Source organism: Dipodomys merriami, unplaced genomic scaffold (assembly GCF_024711535.1).
Source record: "Dipodomys merriami isolate MVZ:Mamm:240054 unplaced genomic scaffold, mDipMer1.0.p SCAF_1, whole genome shotgun sequence".
Classification (NCBI taxonomy): domain Eukaryota; kingdom Metazoa; phylum Chordata; class Mammalia; order Rodentia; family Heteromyidae; genus Dipodomys; species Dipodomys merriami.
Genome location: NW_027202270.1, coordinates 142518370 through 142540302, shown reverse-complemented (window position 1 = coordinate 142540302; position 21933 = coordinate 142518370). Strand labels below are relative to the sequence as shown.

The 21933-nt window shown below is 34.8% G+C and overlaps 1 protein-coding gene across 10 annotated transcripts in view; it reads left to right on the top strand.

Annotated features, from left to right (window-relative positions):
* Ktn1 (kinectin 1) overlaps window positions 1–21933 on the top strand; it is a 91027-nt gene that overhangs the window by 48689 nt on the left and 20405 nt on the right. For 3 of the 10 annotated variants that reach the window (XM_070032972.1, XM_070032955.1, XM_070032960.1), the window contains exons 19-33: window positions 1483–1517; window positions 2257–2347; window positions 2967–3035; window positions 3774–3811; window positions 4517–4607; window positions 4806–4874; window positions 5954–5991; window positions 7473–7563; window positions 7638–7706; window positions 8177–8214; window positions 9842–9932; window positions 15249–15317; window positions 16215–16252; window positions 18494–18584; window positions 20769–20855. In XM_070032972.1, the coding sequence (XP_069889073.1) occupies window positions 1483–1517; window positions 2257–2347; window positions 2967–3035; window positions 3774–3811; window positions 4517–4607; window positions 4806–4874; window positions 5954–5991; window positions 7473–7563; window positions 7638–7706; window positions 8177–8214; window positions 9842–9932; window positions 15249–15317; window positions 16215–16252; window positions 18494–18584; window positions 20769–20855 (1005 nt within the window). The remainder of the gene's footprint in view (window positions 1–1482; window positions 1518–2256; window positions 2348–2966; window positions 3036–3773; window positions 3812–4516; window positions 4608–4805; window positions 4875–5953; window positions 5992–7472; window positions 7564–7637; window positions 7707–8176; window positions 8215–9841; window positions 9933–15248; window positions 15318–16214; window positions 16253–18493; window positions 18585–20768; window positions 20856–21933) is intronic. The other 7 variants (XM_070032974.1, XM_070032971.1, XM_070032976.1 and 4 more) reach the window with 4 other exon arrangements.

Genomic DNA, 21933 nt, shown 5'->3' with positions numbered 1-21933 from the left:
CTGAAGAGCTGAGGGACAACGCCCAGGCCAGAGTTCAGGTCCCAAGACCGAACCCCCCCCCACCCAAAAAAAAAAGACTGCTTAGTGAGGGGCACAGGAAGAACATCTCACTCCCTATGTGGTCATCAAAAAGGAGAAAGAAGATAGATGTCCACAGTTCATTAAATAAAATTTATACTGTAAAAACTATATAGTATGTTTATAAATCATTCATGAAGATGAATGCCATCTCACAAAACAATTATTAAGCCTAAATTATCTGAACCTTCATTAGTAATCTGGCACATTTAACAAGTCTACCTGATTCTCTCTCTTATAAATTCAAACACCTCATTATGTTACAGAGTGATTTTTCTAAAACATTAACACTATACTCATTCTTTCATTTGTCTTCAGTATTAGATTAAATAGGCAGGTAGATCATAGTTCAGTCATATCAGGAAGACTTTATTCTAAGAATACATAGGCAAAAGGGCTTGGGGGAAGGAGTGACTGGGGGTAGAGCATCTGCCTAACAAGTGCAGTGCCCTAAATTCAACTCCCTAGTTCCACCAAAAAAGAAAAAAGAAAAAGTATTGAGCTGTAAACAGAATTTGTGTATTTGTGTATTGTATATTTGCCTATATAAATTATATATTATGTAGTATTGGAAAAAATAAATTTTAAAAAGAAAGAGTTGGGTGCTGGTGGCTCATGTTTGTAATCCTAGCTACTCAGGAGGCTGAGATTTGAGAATTGCCGTTCAAAGTCAGCCCAAGCAGGAAACGCCATGAGACAATTTTTTTTTGGGGGGGTGGGGGGGGTTGGTCGTGGGGCTTGAACTCTGGGCTTGAGTGCTGTCCCTGTGCTCTTCAGCTCAAGGCGAGCATTCTACCGCTTGAGCCACAGCATCATTTCTGGTTTTCTAGTGGTTTTTATTGGACTTTCTTGCCCAGGCTGGCTTTGAACCTCAGTCCTCAGATCTCAGCCTGCTGAGTAGCTAGGATTACAGGCATGAGCCACTGACTCTTATCTTCAGTTAACCACCAGGAAACCAGAAGTAGTACTGTGGCTTGAGTGGTAGAGCACTAGCCTTGAACTGAAGAGCTGATGGACAGCACCCAGGCCCAGAATTAAAGCCCCACAACTGACCAAAAAAAAAAAAAAAAAAAAAAATCCTCTTCTGACTTTAAAGATATGAGACATATAGGGGATTGAAGAAAAATGTCTTTTCAAAATTATCTTTGATACTGATAAAATTATTCATGTTACTAATTCGTTGTGTCCTATGTACTTCATTTTTTTGTGTTCTCTATGTAGATATCTCTTATGTCTTTGAATTAATTTTGTAGTGACTATTAGTCTTCAAAGAAGAGCACTTGCTTGAATTCTGGAAATATTTATAATCCTAAACAATTTGCAGACTTTATTTCTAAAATAGTTTTAACTCAAGTAGACTCAATAGCATTAAACTACTTTTGATGATTTTTTTAAAATTTTTAGCCTAATCAAGATGTTGTGGAACAAATGGAGAAATGGTAAGTTTTAGCTTTTTCTTTTTATATTTTGATGACTCATATCTGCCATTTTGAAGTAATAACATTATTGAAACTACATTAAGCTAGGTTCTTAAGTTCTTTCTACTATGTGGATAAAATAGAGTGTGGTATACTGTTGGATAGAGGAGGTTATTTATAATTTATGTATGTCCTGTGTAGAAGTTGATTGACTTGTCTAGGCTAGCATATAGTATATAGTACCTCAGCACATTTTAGTAAGGAGGAAGTATCTTCCTCATTTTTTTTTAAATTCACCCTTCCTTCCTTCCTTCCTTCCTTCCTTCCTTCCTTCCTTCCTTCCTTCCTTCCTTCCTTCCTCCCTTCCTTCCTCCCTCCCTCCTTCCCTCCCTCCCTCCCTTTGTCAGTTGTGGGGCCTAAACTCTGGGCCCCGGTGCTGTCCCTCAGCTCTTCAGCTCAAGATTAGCATTGTACCACTTGAACCACAGTGCCACTTCTGGCTTTTTCTGCTTATGTGGTGTTGAGGACTCAAACCCAGGGCCTCATGCGTGCGAGGCAAGCACTCTACCACTGAGCCACCTTCCAGCCCAGGAAGAAGTATCTTGAGATCCTGACTGAAGAAAGATTTCTAGAATTAAAAATTGTATAAGAAATGATAGAGGGTGTTGACCTGTGTAAAATATTTAGGAATATTAATTACTTTGATGCTCTAACTTTGATGTTCTTGTTATTTACAAATGTTCTAAATTTGTAATTTCAGCATTCAAGAGAAAGATGAGAAGTTAAAGACTGTAGAAGAATTACTTGAAGCTGGACTTATTCAGGTGGCCACTAAAGAGGAGGAACTGAATGTAAAACATTTTGTAGATTTGTTTTTCTTGTGCTTGTTTAATGAATATCAAGGGGTTTGATTCTAATTGTATGAGATTTCCCTATATCTCTTACCTTACAAGTTATATAGGTTTATAAAATGTCCTTTTTCATTAAGTTTAAGATTTCTTTAGAAATACACACACACATACATAGTTGATTTAGCTTTCACTGCCTTAATGAGATAGATAACTATTGTTGGGTTTGATAATAAATGTTTCCTCACTGGCAAATTATAAACAAATGATTACTAGCAGACTTCCTAATTCCATGGAGGTTAGAGGTTAGAGACGTTAGAGAAAGAAAAGTTCAGTTCTGTTTTATTATTCTCTTTAGATTTAACTAATTGGGTAGGAATAAGGTTCTTAGGAAATAAGTTGGTGTACTATGTATTTTTTGGAAATATAAGTAGAAATACATAGGTGGTAATTGTCAGAATACTAGTTGGCTAGCTGTAGAAGTTAAAAAACTGTAGACCTAAAATTTGGGGCCTTCCAAAGAGTAAAAAATCAGCTAAAGATAAGGAAAAGCTAATGTGTTTTGAAACTTGCTAATTTTTTAGGAAATAAAATTATGTTGTGCTTACATGTCTTTGAAAAGGCTCTAAGAACAGAAAATTCAACCCTGATGGAAGAAGTTCAAGCTTTAAAGGCTAAGCAAAATGATCAGGTAATGTAGATTGTAGATTCTACAACTGTTCTCTTTCAAACATTCAGCAAAATTGCTATATAAAAACACAAGTCTGTTGTTTGTCTCTTTCTCCTCCAAGGGGAAATTTAATTAGTGACATGATTGGTAATCATGCTGAAGTTTATTGATAACCGTATGCCAGGCATTGTGTAGATTACGCTTACTAGGATTTTTTTTTTTTTTTTGGGTCCGGTCGTGGGGCCTAAACTCTGGGTTTGGGCGCTGTCCCTTAGCTCTTCAGCTCAAGGCTAGCTCTCTACCACTTGAGCTACAGCGCCACTTCCGGCTTTTTTCTTTTTGCTTATGTGGTGCTGAGGAATCAAACCCAGGGCCGCAGGCATGCAAGGCAAGTGCTCTACCATTGAGTCACCTTCCCAGCCCAATAGGATTTTTTTTTTATTATATTGATAGAAGTTTTTGCATATACAAATGGTAATTAAGGCTTTAAATATAAAGCAGTGTCCTAGTTATATTTTCTCATTAGGTGAAATTTCTTAATAATTTAAATATTTAATGCTTCTTATGGCCTATATTTTAAAATAAAAGTTAAGTGTATACTTTTAAAATGCTAGTTGTTTTTATCATCATGACATTTAAAAACCTATAAAAAATTCTTGGGTTTTCTCATTTGGATTCTGTTGTAGAGGCAAATTGACAAGTTGTATGCTTTTTCTGGCCTAGTTTGAACAAAATTGCTAAGATTCCTTTTTATTTCAGGTTTCTTTTGCATCTGTAGTTGAAGAACTTAAGAAAGTGTAAGTGATACCATTATAATAAACTAGTCTTTTTCTTTTGGAGTCTTTTTTTTTCAAAAATAATCATAAATCTCTTTTTTACGTTTAGTTGGGATACCTAATGTATACTAGTTTTAACTTTCACTGTAGAATTTTTCACTAATGGTTAAGGAAATTAGTCATGTTGTCTCAAATCTAATGTAACTTAAACAAAAACATCAGTTTCCATAATTGATTGCATTTAGTTTCATGTGATATCAGATTGTTACTTGTTTTGTATGTTGCAGGAGCAGCTATTAAGGAACAGATGATTTTTTATATAGAGATAAATCTTTGCGTGTATGATGTTGTTGAAATTTGATGTCATAGTTATATGTCGTGCCATAGCTTTTGAAGGCCTAGAATCTTGTTAATGAAACATGATTTTCTCTTATGTTCTTCATGGGACAAATCTTAAATTTATGTAAAGCACACCACCAGCCTTATGTATGCCTCCTAGATTTTAATCATCTAGTAGTTGCTGAAGAATTCTCATTTAGGAGGAGCTTTTAAGTGCTTGTTTCCCTTCTTTTGCCTGCAAACATAAGTTGATATTTTATTTAAAACTAGGAGTTGATTTAGAAAACTTTCATGATTTTTTTTGTTACTATCAAAAAACTCCAAAAAACTTATTTGGTAAATCTTAATGATTTCTATTCAAATTAATGTATCATTTGTTCATTTAAGGATCCATGAGAAGGATGGAAAGATCAAGACTGTAGAAGAGCTTCTGGAAGTTGAACTTCTCAAAGTTGCTAATAAAGAGAAAACTATTCAGGTATGTATACATACATATATGTATGTATGTGTATATATATAGAGAGAGAGGGAGAGCGAAAGAGAGAACAGTGTTTGACTTTTCTGTTTATCAAGTTTAGTTAATATCATTTAATTTTATGTTTGTCTGTGCATTGCATTTTTTTGGTCAACTTCTGTGTTTCCATAGTCCAATCTCGTCTATTTTGTCATTGTCAAGGATTTGAAACAGGAAATAGAGGCTCTAAAAGAAGAAATAGGAAATGTCCAGCTTGAAAAGGCTCAACAGGTAAAAATCCCAGAGCCGTAGCATGACAGATTTATTAGTGTATGTATTATTTATGAGCTATTTGTTGTTCTTTTTACTCAGAAAACAATTTGTAATAGTGTGCTTTATGTATACTGAGTTTAAGTGCTTTACTTTTTGCCCGAGTTGACCAAGAGTCCTTGATATTTTAATCTATTATCTTTAAAAGCTTTTAACAAGGCCCTTTTCCAGGAAGTTTTCTTTATTAATGCTTTAGTTTGCCAAAATACTCATAAACTCTTTTTTAAGCCCCTCATTATAAAAATAGATAAACTGCATGGACCAGATTTTCTTATATAATGTGTATTGTTAAACCTTTGCCTCTAGAACAAAATACGAAGTTTCTATAGAGGATTCCAGAGGTAGACATGATTACTAGAAACATATGCATTTTATTACAATTAATTTGATAAATATTCATTGAAAAAATAATGAGATTGCATGGAAAAGAGAATTCATTCATCCAGCAGATTCATTCAACAATATTTATGGAATTCCTTCTGCTTATTATAGTCTTGTGCTAATGATTAAAGATAATATGTTAAGTAGTTGAGAGTTCAGGAGAGGCTCTTGCTGAAGCACTAACTGTAAGCCAAGATCTAAATGCATTATGGGAAGAGAATGGGGGAGGTGAAAGGTGCTATTAGATTGTATGACCTTTTAAAAGGTGATAAGGAAGGACAGTCAAGAGTACCATTGAGTAGTGGGTATTAAAAAATGAGGCTGACAAGAGTTCTGATACTGTAGAGAAGGGAGGTGTGAGAACAGTTAGATAATATGCTTAATCTTCACAACTATAGAAATACCACATTATTTAGACTTATTAATTATAATCATCTTATCCTTTCACTGTTAAAGTTTTAGTTTGATAGTAAAACACAAAGCACGAATACAAATAAAACACGAACTGTGTTTGAAAATAGAACACATGTTGGTATGAAATTGACATCTTTGCAGTTTGACATCTTTTAATTTGAAGTGTGCATATTATAAATATTTATGAAGCTTAATAAGGTAAATTAAAAGATTATAAGTTACTTTTCCTGTCCTTTTTATTTTAGTTATCTATCACTTCTCAAGTTCAGGAGCTTCAGAATTTGTAAGTACCATTTTTCTAATTACCCTATTTTCCACCAATAAGACATACTGAAAATCAGTTAGTTTGATCTCAGTGTTTTAGAAAGTGCCAAATTAGTTTAAAAGGACAAAGTTCTTTTAAATTTTTCATTATTCTTCAACCTATTAGTTTTTTGGTTCGATCAAAGTTTCATTTTTCTTTGACTATAATTTGAATATGGCCTTAAGCTTGAGTTGTTGCATTCATTTTAATGGCCATGTAGAACTGGCATTTCATAGTCAAACTAGTTGTGTTTTTTTTGGTCAGTCGTGGGGCTTGAACTCTGAGCCTTGGCCTGGGCCTGGGCACTGTCCCTCAGCTCTTCAGCTCAAGGCAAGTGCTCTACCACTTGAGCCACAGCAGCACTTCTGGTTTTCTGGTGTTTAATTAAAGATAAGAGTCTCATGATTTACTGAAGAGGCTTTCTTCCACCCTGTTTTTTTGGATCCCTTATTGAAGATTGGGTGGCTATAAGTCTGCAAATTTATTTCTGGGTCTTTGGTTCTGACCATTGGTCATGAACACAAGAAGTTTTCCTTTGTTGTTGTTGTTCTCAGTGTAGTATGTGATTTCTTTTTTCTTTTGTGTTTTTTTCCCCTATGGTGTTTGATTTTGGTACCTTAGATATTGCATATATGTTTATATGAGCTAGGGAAGGGGAACAACAAAATGGTGAGACAAAGGGGGAACCTATGCAACAGCAATACTCACAAGACAAGATGTTGGAACTGATCTGTACAACTTGCAGGGAGAGGGAAAGACGGAGAAAAATGAGGGAAGGGGTAACAAGTTAGACTACCTTACTTAAGTAACTGTAACCTCTCTGCACATCACCTTGACAATAAAATAACAAACAAAAATGGGCTTTCTTATCTAGGCTGGCTTTGAATCACAATCCTTAGATCTCAGCCTCCTGAGTAGCTAGTATTATAGATATGAGCCACCAGTGCCTGGTATACTCAAATCAGTTTTAATGAGATGTCCAACTTTGCTGATAATAGTTTAAGATAGCTGAATCATTCGATATCTGGATATTTCATGATAGTTTTTTTTTTAAACTGGTTCCAGGGCTTGACCATGCAGTACCTCACATTCTCAGCTCTACTACTTGAGTCATGCCCCAGCCCAGCCTTTTGTTAGTTAATTGGGGATGGAGTCTCAAGGTGTTTTCAACCTGGGCTGACTTCGAACCTTAGTCGTCCAGAACCCAGCATCCTGAGTTTCTAGGATTATAAGTGTTCCTGTAATGCCACTGGCTTCTGGTGCAAAGCAGTTTTAAAATCATCATATAGTCCCTAATTTGATTATTTCTCCAAAATCTCTTCTACTTTAAGTACTTTTTAGTTTATTTTAATCAGTATGGACTCAGAACTACCTGAAACATACTTTTCTAGGCTTGAGTACTTATGCTTTTTATGGTCATCTGATATTTTCATTTGTAATAATTACCAATTTATTTTCAGATTAAGAGGAAAGGAGGAACAGATGAATACTATGAAGACTATTTTAGAAGAGAAGGAGAAAGACCTGGAGAGTAGGGGGAAATGGCTACAGGTGAGAAGTTAAAAACAAAAGTAAAAAACAACTTCAAAATAATTGAATATCAATTCACACTTATTATTTTTAAGGATCTTCAAGAAGAAAATGAATCTTTAAAGGCTCATATTCAGGAAGCAGCACAGTATAACTTGCAAGAGGTATAGTATAAACGTATCTCCAACATGCTACATAAGGAATGAGAAACCTTTATATAAGGTCCTGGAAAGTAAAGAAGTTAATATATTTTCTGTTTGCCAGAAAAACCATGTTGTATCATAATTTTGTTATTGTTGTTAAAATAAGTTAGTTTTTTAATTCCTGTCAAAATCTATTTGTCTGATTTGTAAAATGTAAGCTTACAAGCATTTCCTTTTTCTTTTTTCAATTGCACCCCAAGCACTTTGAACTGCATTGAGTTGGTGTACTAATCTGTAATACTTCATGAAATAAATAATTAAAATTTAAGTTTTATAGAGAAAACTTTTCTGTCCTTGCGTGTTACAAATGTTCTAATCTAAACTTTACCGCATAATTACATTTTTACCTTACTGGTGAGTGATTCTGCATTTATAGTGTAGTACCTGGTTTGTTTTGATGTTAGTATTATAAATGTGAATCTGTTTCTTAGGCATGTTCTGCATCACGATTTGAAGAACTTGAAGTTGTGTAAGTATACTTTTAGCTAGTATTTTGAAGAACTTCTGTTTATTTTCCAGAATGTGCTGAAAGTCCATGATTCCTCTTAGGAATCATGTTAAGTGTTCAGTGTTTAAAGTGGTACAGTTCAGAAGCAAATAAGGCAAGTCTCTGTAGTAATATTGCAGAGGCTCTTTAAATGGTTTGGGATATCTGAAGGTTTTATCCTTTTCAAACCCATCTAATGTGGTTTCTCAAATATTCTTTCTGTAAAGATAGACTTTTTAAGTTGTTTTAAAAAATCAAGGTAATTATTGTAAAAGGTAATTAATTTCAAATCAGAAGGTTATAGCTATAATACTGGTAATGGATATCATATCCATTATTAAAGGGGAAAATAGGACTTGCTGTGTTTAAGTGCTGAATAATAAACTGACTCAGCATGAGATGTCATTCTTTCAAATATTCATTTAATCCTATAAAATATCTGTGTTCTGTACATGAAATCAGTCATTACTGGTGAAGAAGGGAATCGAGACCTCAACTTTTCGAGTAAGATATTGAAAGTGTTTATTAGATCACTTGTAATGAAAACAAGGTAGATGACTCCTGGATCCAAGATCGTACATTCATAAAACGAATTGTTTTTCCCTTGGGCATCATATAACTCTCAAAGTTCTTTTATCTGCTAATAGCCTCTAGACAAAATTGTGGCCCTTATATAGTTTATATATATATATATATATATATATATATATATATATATATATATTACTAAGTTATATATAATAGTGGGCTTATTTTTGCTTTACATTTTTCTTGTCCTTTATAAATTATAGCAGTTTAGGTTTATAGAAACAAGAGAGAGGTACAGAGAGTTCCTGTTACTCTCTGCATTTCCCCTGTTAGTAAAGCATTAACTAAAGGCCACATTTTCTATTAGCGCTTACTTGGTAAGATTTAACCAATGTAAAATGACAATATTTCCATCATTACAGTATTACACAGAATAGTTTCATTGTCCTAAAAACCTCTCTTACCTACATTTTAATACTGCTGTCCGTTAAATTACTCCCCTGGGCCCCTTGAATTCCTATCAACACACACACACGCACGCACGCACGCACGCACGCACGCGCGCACGCCAACTATTGAGATAATTTTGCCTTTTCTAAAATGTCATATTGAAACTATACTGTATGTAGCCTTTTCAGATAGTTTAAAAAAATTAACAAATGTACCCTTAGTCCTCTCCTCCCTCCTTCTCCCTTCTTTCCTCTCTTTTCCCTCCCTCCCTCCCCTCCTCCCTTCCTTTCTCCCTTCCTTCCCTTCCTTCTTCCCTTCTTTCCCTTCCTTCTCTCCCTTCCTTCCCTTCCTTCTCTTCCTTCTCTCCCTTCCCTCCCTCCCTCCCTCCCCTCCCTCTTTCTCTTTCTCTCTCTTTCTTTCTTTTTCTTTCTCTTTCTTTCCCTCCCTCACTCTCCCTCTCTCTCCCTTTCTTTCTTTCTTTCATCTTGGGGCCTTGTGCTAGGTAATACTCTTGTTGCTAAAATATAGAAAGAAATGGCTGGTAGGCAATGAACTATCTTCCTTAGGAGTGATATTAGAGTCTGGTTTTTGTTTATGTATATTAGTAAAATAAGGTCTTTAAAAAATTTAGGTTGAAAGAAAAGGAAAATGAAATGAAGAGAGTAGAAGCTATGTTAAATGAGAAGGAGAGTGATCTTTCTAGCAAAACACAGCTGTTGCAGGTAAGTATGATTACTTGAAATGAATTTTTGGGTGGATTTATTTTCTGTGTGATTTTTTTTTTTTTTTTTTTTTTTTGGTCGGTTGTGGGTCTTGACTCTGGTTCTGGACACTCACTGTCCCTGAGCTCTTCAGCCCAAGGCTTGCACTCACTCTTACCACTTGAACCACAGCGCCACTTCTGGTTTTCTGGTGGTGTATTGGAGATAAGAGTCTCACAGACTTTCCTGCCTAGGTTGGCTTTGAACCATGATATTCAGATCTCAGCCTTCTGAGTACCTAGGATTACAGGCATGAGCTACTGGCACTTGGCTGATTTTGTGTTTTTATTAAGATTTTTTATTATTATACATAAGTTGTGCAAGTGGGCTTTCTTTTAAAAAAAATTTTACTATCTTTAAGTAGTAATTCAAAGGAGTTGCTATTCACCAAAACAGTTCATGAATACTGTACAGTTGCATCAGTGTCACACCTTTTAACATTCTTATCCATCTCTTCCCACCCACCTCTTCCCTTAATTTTATGTTATGTATTGAGGTTTTTTTGCCATTTAACAAAGCAGTTTATATGTACAATTCATCTTGATTGGTGTCATCACTTCAACATCTTCATCGCCCTTCAGCCCACCCTTATATTTCACAATTCTGTGGTATATACAATGAATTCTTGCCTGCATTTTGTCCCCTTCCCCCCTTCATTCCTCTATTCCCTCTTTCCTTGGCCCCAGCAAGTGGGCTTTCATCATAGTATTTTTGTACATGTATACAATGTACCCCAAGAACCCTCACCTCCTTAAAACAATTTCAACAGGTTTCATTGTTCTATTTTCATATGGGCTGCTGCTGTTATAATTATAGTACAGGGGTTTGAATTCAGGGCCTTGCATTTACTATGCAACTACTCTTTGAAAATTTTAGTAAGGGTTTAGTATAATAAAGTTAGAGTAGGAAGAAATTGAAAAGAAACATTTTTTGCTTTTTGATGGTAGGAAATGGAATTTAAAGACCCAAACCATTCTGCTACTTGAACCATGCCTTCAGCCTGGTTTTTTTTTGTGGTTTGTTTCTTGGGTTTTTTGGGGGGGCCAGTCCTGGGGTTTGAACTCAGGACTTGGATACTGTTGTCCCCAAGCTTCTTTTGCTCAAGGCTAGCACTCTACCATTTGAGCCACAGAGCCACTTCTCACTTTTTCCTGTTTATGTGGTACTGAGGAATTGAACCTAGGGCTTCATGCATTCTAGGCAAACACTCTGCCACTAAGTCACATTCCCAGCCCCTAGCCTATATATATATATATATATATATATATATATATATATATATATATATATATATATATATATATATATATATATATAGTGTGTGTGTGTGTGTGTGCGCGCGCACGCACACGCGCATATGTATGCATGTATGCATGCATATATATGCATGTGCCCACACTTGCTGTACAAGTGTACTTGCTCGTTCTGGGGCTTGAACTCAGGGCCTGGGTGCTGTCTCTGAGCTTTTTGCTGAAGTCTAACTCTACTACTGTGACACAGCTCCATTTTGGCTTTTTGGTGGTTAAAGACAGAAATCTTATAGATTTTCCTGCTTAGACAACCTTTGATTCATATGTGATCCTCAGATCTGAGTCTCCTGAATATCTAAGATAATCATCATGAGTCTGGCTGTTTTTATATGTAGTTTTTAAAGATGGCTCAGTGCTAGAGTACTTGCCTAGCATGCATGAGGCCCTGTGTTTGATTCCTCAGCATCACCTAAGCAGAAAAAGCTGGAAGTGGTGCTGTGGCTCAAGTGGTAAAGTGCTAACCTTGAGCTGAAGAGCTGAGGGACAGTGCCCCAAAGCCAGAGTTCAGGCCCCACAACTGACCCCCCCCCAAAAAAAAAAAAAGTAGACTAAATTGCTTTAAGAGAAATAGAAAACAGATCAATATTCTCATCAAGATAATGGTTCTTATTCCTTAAAGAAAACTACTGTCTATGCTGGTTATATCTTCTGAACAAGTACCTATTACTACTATTTTTAAGAACCTTATATAAATATATATCTACCTTTAACTTTTGTTGTTTTTATTTCCAGTTTTTGCTGTGCTAGTAATTGAACTCAGGGTCTTGCACACTGGCTTAGGCAAGTGCTTTACCACTAAGCTATATCCTTCACCTCTGAATTTTTCCTCCTCTTGGTGGTACTGGTGGTTGGAATCTTGGCCTCTCATGCTTCTTGAGCAGGCATCCCACTTAAGCTATGTGTGTAAAATCTTTTCCATAAACCAAACCATTGTTTCTATTACTGATCTATGTCCCTTGGAACTGTTTTATTTTATCTTGTTTTTCTTAAATAATGTCTTGGTATGTAGCCCACAGTATTCTTAAACTTGGTATATAGCCTAGGCTTGTTCTCCTGGAGCTCTTCCTGTCTTTGTCTCTCCAGTGTTGAAATAATAATAAGCATTCCCAATAATAAGCATTTAACTCTTAATACCTTCAAAATGTTTTATGGTTGTATCATTGTTTATATAATTGAGGTTGATAGTTCCTGCAGTATTTAGTGTGTTTTTTTAAAGTCATAAATAATGCTACACTGATCATTTCTTTTTTTTTGGGGGGGGGGTCCGGTCGTGGGGCCTGAACTCTGGGCCTGGGTGCTGTCCCTCAGCTCTTCAGCTCAAGGCTAGCGCTCCACCACTTGAGCCACAGTGCCACTTCCCGCTTTTTTCTTTTTGCTTATGTGGTGCTGAGGAATTGAACCCAGGGCCTCAGGCATGCGAGGCAAGCGCTCTACCACTGAGCCACCTTCCCAGCCCCTACACTGATTATTCTTGCATACACAGTTTGAATGGTTTTGTTGGTAAATCTGTTACAGATTACTGAAAATAAAATTCTGGGTCAAAAATTTATTCAGGCTTTGCTTGGTTTTTAGAGGTAATTTAAATAGAAAGACATTGTCTCCTTACCTATATTAGTAATTAAAAGTACTTCTTGGAGATTTGAAGTGCTAGCAAATTTGTAGATGCTTTCAGTGTCTTAAATCTGTCTTGCTCCCACTTGGTACTCCAAGGATTATCATATTTCCTCTGCCTGCCAATTATGCTCAGTTTTAGTTTTGTTAAATAATGCTAAATTGTCATCCAAAATATATTTTAATAATTTATAATATTGCCAGTGAAGAATTGTTCCCCTTTTTCAATGCTGAAAAATAAAACATTCAATATTACACTTGAAAGGTGTATTGTAAATTGTATTTGATTGTGAGAAAAGTTAAACATTCTTCAAAAGTTTAAGCCATATATGTATGAATTAGTTTTTAATTTTTCCAACATTTTTTTCTTCCAGGATGACTTTTTCTTAGCAAGTTATGATTTTTTTATATAATAAACTAAGTTTTTATTATATGAGGGAATTTGTTTTTTCCTACTTGTTTTCAGTTTTCTTTTTTTGTGATAGTATCACTATGTAGCTCAGGCCTTGAATGACACTGCTGCTTCAGCCTCCTGAGTGCTAAGGTTACAAAGTGTGCCCCACTATGCCCAACTTTCTTTTGAATTCATTTATATTTTCCCTTCTCTTTTGAAGGTTAGAATCCCCCCCCCCCCCCATTCTGGTACTGGGGGCTTGTACTCAGAGCCTGATGTTCTTGGTTGTTTTTTTTTTTTTTACTCACAGCTGTTGCTCTACCAGTTCCAGCTGTGTTGATTAACTGAAGATAAAAATAAAAGTCTCTCAGATTTGTCTGCCTATACTGAAATCCTCAGAACTCAGGGTTTTGAGTCACTAGGATTATAGGTATGGGCCACCAGTTCTTTGATTAGTTTAATTTTTTTTTTTCTGGTACTGGTTTTTATACTTGAACCTCAGGGCCTGGATACTGTCCTTGAGTTTTTTTATTCCAAGGTTAGTACTCTGCTACTTGAGCCAGATCTCTACTTGGAAGTTTTTTCCTGGTTAATAAGAGATAAGAGTCTTAAGGTTTTCCTGGACTGGCTCTAAGGCCATCCTCAGATCTTAGCCTTTGGAGTAGCTAGGATTGCAGGCATGAGCCACTGGCACCCAGCTGGTTTAAAACTTTTTTTTTTGGTCTGGTCTTGGGCCCTGAACTCTGGGCCTGGGCGCTGTCCCTCAGCTCTTCAGCTCAAGGCTAGCACTCTACCACTTGAGCCACAGCACCACTTCCGGCTTTTTTCTTTCTGTTTATGTGGTGCTGAGGAATCGAACCCAGGGCCTCAGGCATACAAGGCGAGCGCTCTATCACTGAGCCACCTTCCCAGCCCCGTTTAAAACTTTTTTATACTCAAATATAAGTTTATTTTAAGTCTTAGGGAGAATGGAATCTTTCACTTGTAATTATTAAAGTATTCTCACCTGTTTTACTAAATTTACAACTTCCATTTTATTTAGATTTTCAAATATATATAATTTATTTCATGTTGTTTTATGGAATAGCTTTCTACTAATTTTTTTAAAAGGTTAGCTACATCATTACATGATCCATATTAGGTTGGGATGAAGCCTCAAGACATGAGGCTCTGAGTTTAAGCCCTACCTTCAAAAAACTCTGCCCCGGAAATGGCACTGTGGCTCAAGTGGTAGAGCACTAGCCTTGAGCTGAAGAGCTTAGGGACAGTACCCAGGCCCAGAGTTCAGGCCCCATGACTGGAAAAAAAAAAAAAAAAATCTCAACATAGTGTTTAAACACTGATCTAGGTGCAAGGCCACTTGAAGCAAGTTTTATGTTTGGTTGTATTTTCTTTGTATATTATAAACATTGAAACTTGTTGCAGTTTGAAGTAAATTTCCAAAATGTATGCTCAACAATAATCATTAAAATGTTTGGAGCATACAAAAAACCCCAAAAACCCAATCCATTATAATTTCCGCAGTTTTTCCCAGGAGACATTTAGCAATACCTGGAGACTTCTTGGTAGGAGAGAAATGCTAGTGCAACCACTAGATGGAGGTCATGAAAATTGCTAAATGTCCCACAGTGCCTAGGACAGTACCCTAAAACAAAGGTATATCAAGTCTAAAATATCACTAGTGTTGAGTTTGAGATACTGTGTCCTACTCGGTTCACATGTCCTAGAATATACATCTACCGGTACTTGGGTCTACTTTCCAAAACTATTTCGTTCTACTGAGACATACTGACTCCTAAGTTGCTACTAAATATACATGATAATTACATAATATATTTTAATATATTGCTTATCATATCCTTTTAAAATAGTTTTGCAAATTTTGTAGATTATATAAATTTCAACAGCTTATAAAGGAAATAAAAATCTCTAGGTATTCATGTTTAATTTTTGTTTAAATAGGAGATACAAGATGAAAATCAACTGCTTAAATCTCAAATTGAACAGATTAAGCAGGAGAGCTACCAACAGGTTGGTACTATTAGATATCTTGTCTTTGATTTGTGTAGCAAAAAAAATGTAACTCATGACTGTCTATAACATTCTTGCCATTTTTAAATTTCATTGAGAATAAAAGGTTCTCTTACTGCTTTTCTATAAAAGAAAGCAATTTGCTATCCAATATTTAAGATAAAATACAACTTATGAAAATATACACACAAGTATTGCCGTGTGTATTCAAGCTTTAAATCTTCTAGAATGCTTCTAGCTGGTCTATTTAAAATAAGTGGATCTTCTCCTTAAACAAACATCAGTAACTGGAGGGAATCTTAACAAATATGTAAGTTAGAAGCAACAGCCTGTTACTACTTAAAACTGTTTCAAGATGTAATTCTACTTGGTAAAAATAAAATTAAAATAATGATTTTTAGAAAAACGTATATCCAGTTTTCTTTACTTGGTAAACCAGATTAGACCATATGTATTTTGAAAGATAAAGAATTAGAATGCCTATTGACATATAGTTTCTGTAGTTAAGGAGTTTGTAAACAAGGAATAAATACCATATATGACAGTGTACTTGTGCATATTATGTAAAATTAACTTTTCTGTTATGTGCTCAGTAACTAGTTTTTGACTTTCCAAAGCTTAAAAATTTTAAAATAGTGAAGTATAAATTAAACTGCTGTATACATAGGAAATAAATTCTTATTAAATGATGATTATTTGCAGCCACAGTGAAGGTTGGAATTAGCACTTAATTCATTTTATAAATAATTTTTTATTAAGACCACATGGTTGAAGTCAAAGTTCTAGCATGTGGAATACTTTTTTATCTTCAGTGTTGTCTTAATTTATATGTGAGAATTTAATTTTGTTGTTGTAAGGAATGCTTTAATTTGAAATAACACTTAATTTTTTTAATAGGCCCCTTCTTTTCCCCCTCATGAAGAATTACTAAAAGTGTAAGTAATACGTTTGGTTGACAGTTTGGGAAGTAGTAAACTTTTTATATGCTAAATTATAGTTCTTAAGGAAGCAATTTAGTGTAACTGTTATAAACATCACTAACTTCAGTGGTTGTACTCTGACCTACTATCAGTGTATTGCAGCTTTGTCTTTGGCTGATGTGCCTATTGCATCATGAATTTCTTCTATCTTGTTATGAGAGATACTTGGGTTTTTTGTTTTGTTTTCTTTTTAGGCATTCAGAAAATACTGAATCAAATTAAGCTGTAGTTGAAAGGCTTTATCTTCAGATTGCCTCAGATATCCTACTGTGTGTCCTTTATTCTGGATCTTGTGTAATTGAATGGTTTAGATTTTGGCTTACCTCTTCCATTTTTAAGAAAACTTAGAAAAAACTACTGCTGACAAGAAAAATGGTTCAGAAAAAAAAGTCACCTTCAAAGAGAGCACCAATAAAACTCCTAAAAGGCTAGTAATTTAAATCATTTCTAATAAGTTACGTTTCAACATGCCAAAAGCCAACCACATGAATATTTTAATATATAATGCAGGTATTCTAAATGTTTTCTAATTTGGCTTGTTTATAAAGTAGATTCTTTACTATTTTCAACTGAGTCCTGTGGTTGACTGTAGAAAACATGATTTGCCATCTACCTCTAAGTCCAGCTTTGAAACATTTTTGATAAAGGGCCTGGTAATGAGTGTTTTAGGCTTCATGGGCCAAAGGAGCCTTTTTGTTTCATTCTGTTTTTTTTTTTTTTTTAGTAAGGGATACTTTTAAGAACATCAACACAAGTTGGGTATAGCATTTCACATATGTAGTACCAGCTACTTGGAATGCTGGATGAGATCATGAGACCTTGTCTCAAAAAAAGTTATCAACAGCTGTTGGTTCAGACCAGATGATGAGCTGGTCAATCCTATACCTATTTGTGGATATGAGGGTCATCTAGCTGTAACATATGTTACTTTAATGCCTTATTGATCACCAGAGTTGATTCACTTGATGAGGCTGACTAGGCATTTATCACTTTCCCCTCTTTCACTAGTTCATGTATGTCCCTCTTGAAGCTGCACACTCTGCTAAAGAGGATAACCTTCCCCATCTTAGAAGGACCATTCTTCGGTTAGTGGTATATGAGCAACTGTGCTCTCTTGATAAGATCTCCAAATAGCTCTTAAGAAATAGCTGCCTGATTTATCTCTAGTTGTTAGTTCCTTATATATAGTCTTATTCTTTTTTTTTTTTTTTTTTTTTTGTCGGTTGTGGGGCTTGAATTCTGGCAGTGGGCACTGTCCCTCAGCTCTTCAGCTCAAGGCTAATGTTCTACCACTTGAGCCATAGCACCACTTCCGGCCTTTTCTGCTTATGTGGTCTGAGGAATCAAACCCAGGGCCTCATGCATTTGAGGCAAGCACTCTACCACTGAGCTACCTTCCCAGACCAGTCTTATTCTTAAGAAAGATCTGTATTTATGATTTAACTTTGTGTATAAGCTATTCTTAACATAATGGAAAATGAATTCTACATCTACCATGGTTTCTTTGTTTCTGAAAAATAACTATATTATTGGCAAAAACATGAATCCTAAGATTGGGTAAAAATGGCAAGAGAACACCAAAATCACTTTAATATATTTTTATTATAGGTGAGCCACTTAACTGATTTTCTTGCTTTTAAGAAAAAGAAAAATATCTGTCTGTCTGTCTGTTGTCTGTCTGTCTATCTATCTATCTATCTATCTATCTATCTATCTATCTATCTATCTATCTATCTATCTATCTATCTATCTGGTATTGCCTTATCAGTTTCACTTGGAAAATAACTGCTTTAGGAATCCAGGTTAAAAAAAAAGCAACAGCTCTAACTTTAGCTGTTATAGCTATAACTATTCAGTTATAATAACCAGTTTATGAATTGGTTCATACGGGTTGAGATTTTCCTTTAGCACAAACCTAAGCATGCTGTATATATTTGTGCAGATTTATTTAAAAATAATTTCTAAAATTAAGAATTCATAGGATAAGGTTCCCATGACATCCTATAGCTAAGCTCTCAAGTTAGTACATTTTTCAAACCTCATTTACTTACTGCTTTTATTGTCAGCTTACTGTTTTTATTTTGTAGTAACAAATATTGATATATAGGTATTTAAGTTATTTACCCAATGTCTAAATTGTATAATGGTTTATCTAAAATTGTTGATTGCCTAAAAAAAATTTACATTCTCATTTAGGATTTCAGAGAGAGAAAATGAAATAATTGGACTCCAGAATGAGTTAGCGTCCTTGAAGAATGCTGTTGAACACCAGAGAAAGAAAAACAATGTAAGGAAATCTTTATTGGAATGAAACTTTGCATAAGTGGTGAAAGATGAGATGCTCATGAATCTATTTGTACTTTAGATGTTTTAAATCTTTATAAGAAATTACTATTGATTTATTATGTTGGGGAGTACTATTAACTGTTTAATTGATGAGAAGTTCAAATTTTATGCTTGGAATATCATGATATTCATTATTAATTTGGAATATCATTTAATTTGGGATGTATTTTATATTTTGGAATATCATATTGTAGTTGTAATTATTGCATTTTTAAAATTCTTTTAAATTAAAAATGCAGTTGACTTTGTTCAACTCATACTTGGAAGAATAATTCTTCAAACTTAGCCTTTTAAAATTAGAGGTCTTTCTTATTTAATAAGGTAGCCTTTCTGTAGATGAAAAATAATGCCAATATTTAAACTTAACATGCTCCCTAATCAAATTCTCAAGCCTTCTGAAACTTGCCTTTTAAAACTGAGATTAAAGCTGGGCACTGGTGGCTCACGCCTGTAATCCTAGCTACTCAGGCTGAGATCTGAGGATCGCGGTTCAAAGCCAGCCCGGGCAGGAGAGACCGTGAGACTCCTATCTCCAATAAACCACCAGAAAACCGGAAGTGGCGCTGTAGCTCAAGTGGTAGAACGCTCGCCTTGAGCTGAAGAGCTGAGGGACAGCGCCCAGGCCCAGAGTTCAAGCCCCACGACCGACAAAAAAAAAAAAACAAACTGAGATTAAGTTTGCTGGATTGTTTATTCTTACATTTATACTAAAATAGGAACATTCTCTAGTGCTTTTATTGAACAGATAATAGTAAATATAGATAAATTTTATAAATTCACTTTGCTAGATGATAACCTATAGGTAGAGACTAGCCATTCTTGCTAGAGAAGAAATTTTTGTACACAAAGTGATTATTAAGTCATAAGCAAGACTAAACATTGTTGAAATCTAAGGGGATATTGATATTAAATGGATATATGGTTTGTAAGGTAAGTTAGATTTTTCTGTGTTTGTGTTAAATTATTAATTTAACAAATTGGAATTTCCTGTACCCCTGAGTTTGTAAAAATTAGGCATGTGAATTGACCTTAGTGTGTTGTGTAATATTAACAGCATTGCTTGATCAAAAAACTGAGGTGAACTTGCCAATATACTACTAATATTTGTATTTTATTGTTGGGATTCTGAGATAAAGAGTACATGATACACTAGCAGCAACCGCAGCAGCAGCACTGATGGCCTTGAAGCATGTGGACAGAGCCAGCAGGGTGCAGTGTCAGTACATTCTAGTTCTGCCACTCATTTGCTGTTTACAGTTGGCCAGATTTTTTTAATCTTCAGCAGTGGTTTCCTTATCTATAAAATGAGTAAATAACTCATAAATTGCAGGGATTAATGAGGATTTATGAATGCCAAGTACTGTATTTGGCACCTAAGTATTTAATAAAGTGATAAATGGCTTTGTTTAGATTCCTACTTCTGACATAAGACTGAACTGTAGTAAACTGTTTTTGTGTACATTTGCTAATGAATTGCTGTTAAAATTTAGATCTTTCAGAGCTGTTTTTACAGACGTTTGCTTTTTGTAAAGAGACTGTTTTTTATGGTTTCCCAGCTTTCTCTTTTGCCTCAGTCAACTAGCTTATATTGTTCGTGTCAGGTTATTTTGTAGTATACACACCATGCCAAGAAAGAAAGAACACAGTGAGTTACTATATCATTCCTAGATAGATTGGAAATACGTTAATTTTGTTAAAACAGAGTTAGAGGAAAAAAAATACTGTTGTGTACTGTCTCCTAAAAGATGTTGAGCCTTGTTTTAAAATCACATGGAAGTTTTTTGTAGTACTTACATGTTGTTCTGTTCTTACCCTCTACTGTTTGGTAAACTTGTAGTCTTGATTTGTGTCTTTATTTTGTGTGCTTTTTTCTTTGTCACATGTGCATAGTAATATTTCAAAAGCTGGCGTATTAGGTGTGTATACTAAAAAAATGAAAAGTAGGCCTCTTTTCTCATTCAAATTTCTAAACATTTTTTTATTTTTTGCTAATATACATATTTTCCCATTGAAGTAATTTTGCAGTAACCAGCATTTAAATGCAGTGCAAAAATACTGATGAAATAAAAAGCAAAAATCTTTCAATAATAGATAAACTGAAATCATTCTTTCTAAAAATGATTAGGACCTTCGGGAGAAAAACTGGGAAGCAATGGAAGCATTGGCATCAACTGAAAAATTGCTGCAGGACAAAGTGAACAAGACTTCCAAGGTTGTAATGCTAACTCCTAGAAGCAATCCACTGAACAGAGAAAATCTGCAGCTTCTCTTAAAATCAGACTAAAGCATTGAATTTTACTGCAATTTAAATATAAAATCTCCTTATCATCCACATTTATCATCTCTGTCCTCTATGCTTTTTTCATCTATTCCTTGAGGCTTTAATTTTCAGCATGCTATTTTTTTGTTGGGAATTACCTCATCATTAGATATTTGGTAAACTGGAGAGTCTCAGAAGACCTAGGCTATAAATGCAAGCCTTTGTTAGGCAGTGTGCCGATTGGAGTAGTTAAGAGAACTTTGATGAAAACCCCAAAACCTGACTGAATTAGCAAACATATTTACAAACCTGTCATGATTTGTGATGTGTAGTGAACTAGGTTTTCTGTGACACACCAAGAAGACTTAGGCAAGGTGGAAAATGATAAAAGTCTTAAGTAGCACAAGAAAGGGATTAGTTCTTAGTGTGTTACTGGGGATAGTTCCTTAGAAGAAGGGGAGTTAACTTGGATTTTTAAGTATGATGCTAGTATCATATTTGGTACGGAATATTAGTGTGAAGTAATATTCTTTAGAAAGAGTACTTCAGTACTCCTGAACTATTCCTTTGTCTTCAAAACAATGAAGGACATTCTCCTTGAGCTTAAGTTGTCTATTGTATATAAAGAATTACAATGGAGAAATCAACTGTAAGAATTACATAATACAAATCTAAATATTGTAGATGGGCTAATGAAGGGACCTGTATTATTTACTTCAGCATTATGAAAGTGTTTTGTGTGGCAAGGTAATCTGTTGCAATTTTAAATACAAGTCTTAAGGATATTTGGAAGATTGCTTGGTAGAATGTAGCTTTGTAAACTTTGTTACATTTATATTTGCGGTTTTATTTTCTTTAGTGGATTTATATTTACCTAAAATCTTTAAATGAGATAGCTGGTATATAATAGAGAAATTTAGTCAGAGAATAGAAGAATCTAGTTCAGGTAAGATGTTTGCTTCATTATGAGGGATTATGATAGCAATAGTGATTTCTATCAGAAAAGAGGGCTCTAGTATGATTTTTGCTT